We start from the raw sequence: 4,096 nt of genomic DNA, 5'->3' as shown, positions 1-4,096 counted from the left end.
AATTATCTTAACGGCATTTGTTAATGTGACTTTTTATTTATAAAGGAAAAAAAGAAAAAAAAAAAAGTATTTTGGTTGGTGGCATTTCTTACTCGACAATTGGATAGTGTTCAATTGTACTAATACTGTTGAGATTATAAAAACATGTCCATTTTCAAACATATATCACTATCTTAACGGCCCAGTGCGCAACATGCACAGGACCAAAGCCTCGGCCTTACAGTTAATCAATAATCCAAGATTTTGGACTGTGCTGGCCAATCATGGAGAGGTGTATCGCTTTGGATATCAGACACTGGACCCAATCGTTCTTGGTCAAATTCTCTTATGGTGCTCGTTGAGAGTTGAGACGCCAAACTCAAAAACAACAACACATTTGACATTTCTGTGGTGCATAGCGCTTTAGAGCACGCAGTCCTACTCCTACTCTCTTTCTCCTCTCTCTCTGCAACAACAAAAGTAAAACCCATTTCCTTCTTTCCACTTAGAATCTCTGCTATATTTTCAACCACCTGATACTCTTTGAACCTTGAACAAGATAACCCATCTCTCAGAATTTGATTTTTGTCTTTTTTGGTCATTGGATTAAATTTTCTTTCTTTCTTTTTCTAATTTTTCCTTTGCAGATTGGCATGGCTTCCATTGTTGCTAGCTTGCCCCCACCATTGTTGTTACATGGTAGAAAAACCCTTTTCACAACTCTGCAGAAAGTTCCAGTTTCTTCTATTAGAGGTGAGCCTTTTGGATTCTAAAGGAACTTTATATTCTTTTTTGTCTTATTTCAGTTACAGTTGTACCATAATGGTTCAGTTCAAGTTCAAGTAATATACTTCAAATACAGTTTCTTATTTTGTTCTATAATAGCATTATTTCTAGTGTTATGTTTGAGACATAGTGATGAAATGAATATAAATAAATAATTTAGTTTTTGTGTGTGGTATGGATATTAAGTCCGGCCTTTTAGGTTAAAAGTGGAACAATTTTGAGAGTTAGGTTCAGATAAAATGTGCATATTTAGGGATATGTGATTATATAGGTTTGGTTATATGGATCTGTTATTCAATATACATTTATTTGTGTGATATCTGGATTAAAATTTTGGTAAATCAGCCAACGAGCTCTGGATTAAATGGCACATCCTCCTCCCACAAGAATGGGTGGAGGGTGAGGTTGTGTCAGGTTATGGGATCAAAACTCGCTGATTGTGTGTAACTTACCACCAAAAGAAAATGGTCGCATGATGACCAAATTACTTAACCATGAATTGGTGGTTTGGTAAATGGTTACATCAACATATAACCATGAGAATAATGGCATCAATTATTATGCTTGTTAGAATTATGTGGTTAAGTAATTAAATTTACCACTTTCCAATAGCTTAAACTTTTGGGAGAATCGACAATTTAACATGGTATTAGAGCAGGAGATCTTGAGTTTGATTTTTGTCTTCTTCACTCTACCTCCCGTTTAAAATCTCACATGTTGAGCCTCACATGTTAAAAGATAGTTTGATCCCACACGTGAGGGGGAGTGTTAGAATTATGTAGTTAAATGATTAAATTTATCACTTCCCAATAGCTTAAGCTTTTGGAAGGATCGATAATTTAACAATGCTAATTGAAATCCATGTAGATTTTAGTAAAAGTAGATCAAAGGTGCTTGCAAACATGTTTTGGCTTTGATTAGTTCATAGACATTAGTAGGAGTATATATCCAAATTCCAAACATTGATGTTAGGTTATAAGAACTTTCAAAGGCTAACAATATTATAGTTTGAATCAATTTCTCAGTTAATGCTCCCATGCACACAAACCTTATATTTGGATTCATATGTTTAATCTTGTAGTTAACCACCAGACTTTCAGCCAGTTCCATCTATTGTAACATGACACTCATGGCTGCTTCAATTTTTACTTTTTGTGGTTCAGGATTTTCTCACATTGCAGAGAGACAGACTCGCATTACTGTAATTGTGAAGGCCACTGGGGAAGGATCTGAGTCTTCAACCTCCCTTAGTATTGTTAAGTCTGTTCAAAATGTCGTAAGTTGCTCTCTCTCTCTCTCTCTCTCTCTCTCTTATATGGTCAAAATCTTCCAAATAAATGATGAAAAAGTAATTGATCAAAGAAATAAAAAAGAATTTTTTGGGAAATGCAAGTTATGGTGTATTTGGATAAGTTTGTATATGTATGGAGCTTTGTTTATGTCTTTCTTCCTTTTTTTTCCCACCATTCTCCATTTCTCTTTGACATATAAAGTTCATAACTTCTTCAGTTTGTAAACTACAAAGCTAATGCTCTTAAAAAATAAAAAATGTAAGTTTCAGGGGTACTTGGTAGTAAAGCAGGATCTGGGATTCCTTTTTCCTGCAGATCTTGTCACAAGTTTGTCCTCTATTTTTACATCAAGGAGCAGTTTCCATTTTCTTTGGTATAGAAAATTCTATTGCTTATGATATAAATGATGCTATTTTTTATTTGGCTTTCTATTTGAACAGTGGGATAAATCTGAAGATCGGCTTGCTCTTATTGGTTTGGGGTTTGCAGCTATAGTTGCTTTTTGGGCGTCGGTAAATGTGATTACGGTGATTGCCAGAACTCTTGCCTTTTAGCATTATTGCAGAATTAATATGTTGTGACAAAATTTTGGAGAGATTTTTTGAAATAAAATGAATTAATTACTGCCATTTCACAAGTATTGTTGTGATTGAAGATGGAAATAGTTGATTTGGAGAGACATCTGCGATTTTCTTTTATCATACAGTTATTACGTACGAGTTGTATCCATTCAACTTTGTATGCCTAGGAGTTGGGTTGAGAAATCCACTATCAAAAGTTGCCGTGTCTCCTGATGATTTTTGACCAAGTTGATAGATCATCTAGCAGACATTAGCCACCAAAGTCCAGACCAATATCTTTAATAATACTAATTATATTTACAGCAGATCCTTTTACTTAGTTATGCCACATGCTCCCATGCAGATGTATCCTCTCATTATACCTTCAGTTTAATAGGAATTCTGATAGTTTTCTGTATTCTAAACAGGCCATTGACAAGTTGCCACTCATCCCTGGTGTGCTAGAATTTATTGGGATACTGTTTTCTACGGTACGTACTCAATATGTATTTGATATATTTCTAAAGAATGGAGGCAGAGAAGAAAATTTGAAGTCTTGTATCCATCATATCAACCCTATAAATTTGTAAAAATTCAAATGTTATTTTCTTTAACTTCATTGTCTTGGCAACCCTAGGAAGCATGTTTCTTTGATATTTAACTGTCCTGTTTATGTCTCACTGTTGCCATTCAAAATTCAAATATTAACTTGAACTTCTCCATCCATTTCAGTGGTTTATATATCGCTATCTCCTATTCAAGCCCGATAGGTAAGGAAAATTACAATGACCTTTTGTTTTGCTTTTCCTTGAAACATGTGGATATTACTCATTGCATGATATCTTTGCAATTGCATCCTTAATTGAACAGAAATAAGTGGCTAATTAGTACAGTCTGTCTATTGCTTGCAACAAATCTTACGTGGATTTTGTTCTTTTTCCACAGAGAAGAGCTTTTTAAAATCGTCAACAAGTCCATATCAGACATCTTGGGTCAGTGAATTATACTGCCAGATAACAAACAATTTTAATGGTGGTGTGCGTTTAATGAGTATTTGGTTTGGGGGGAGGGGGGGATTTTGTTTGTGATACAGTGGCAATATGACCACCATCTTCTGTAGGTGTATACATGATGAAATTCATGATGTTACCCTTTCAAACTGCTGTTCACAGAAGATTCAGTGTGTTATGCTGTTCGCAATATTTCTTTCATTTTTCATTCTTTTTTTTTATTATATAACAATTTCTCCCCCTCCCCATTGATGCTCATACAAGGAAAATATCCTGAAGAGCTTCGCTATGCTTAGTTGGTTTATTTTTATTTTTATAAGCGTTAGTTGGTTTTTGATAGTGCTTATAAAAAGGTTTGATATAGCTTGATTTAACATTTTGGCCTGCTCCAGTTTGTAATTTTCATAATCAAATAGTCCATCTTTATGTGGGGCAATTTTACAGTTATAAGATCATGGAAGGGGAACTT

The 4,096-nt window shown here is 34.4% G+C and overlaps 1 protein-coding gene across 1 annotated transcript; it reads left to right on the top strand.

Annotated features, from left to right (window-relative positions):
• The first annotated feature begins 239 nt into the window (after positions 1-239).
• LOC115992570 (protein CURVATURE THYLAKOID 1C, chloroplastic) lies at positions 240-3,880 on the top strand. The gene is made up of 7 exons (XM_031116787.1): positions 240-459; positions 627-732; positions 1,929-2,041; positions 2,498-2,584; positions 3,046-3,108; positions 3,350-3,387; positions 3,563-3,880. Exons 2-7 carry the CDS (start codon positions 633-635, stop codon positions 3,615-3,617), a joined length of 456 nt encoding a protein of 151 aa, XP_030972647.1. The 5' UTR covers positions 240-459; positions 627-632; the 3' UTR covers positions 3,618-3,880.
• Positions 3,881-4,096: the final 216 nt, after the last annotated feature.

The sequence above is a fragment of the Quercus lobata genome, chromosome 5 (assembly GCF_001633185.2).
Source record: "Quercus lobata isolate SW786 chromosome 5, ValleyOak3.0 Primary Assembly, whole genome shotgun sequence".
NCBI classification, from domain to species: Eukaryota; Viridiplantae; Streptophyta; class Magnoliopsida; order Fagales; family Fagaceae; genus Quercus; species Quercus lobata.
Note: the sequence above shows the minus strand (reverse complement) of the source record. Positions and strands in the feature narration are given on the sequence as shown.

Excerpts from the sequence above, each read along its gene's own strand:
- LOC115992570 (XM_031116787.1), top strand. The coding sequence starts at position 633 with ATGGCTTCCATTGTTGCTAGCTTGCCCCCACCATTGTTGTTACATGGT. Across the intron at positions 733-1,928 it reads TCCAGTTTCTTCTATTAGAG|GATTTTCTCACATTGCAGAG; the intron begins GTGAGCCTTTTG and ends TTTGTGGTTCAG. Across the intron at positions 2,585-3,045 it reads CGTCGGTAAATGTGATTACG|GCCATTGACAAGTTGCCACT; the intron begins GTGATTGCCAGA and ends TATTCTAAACAG.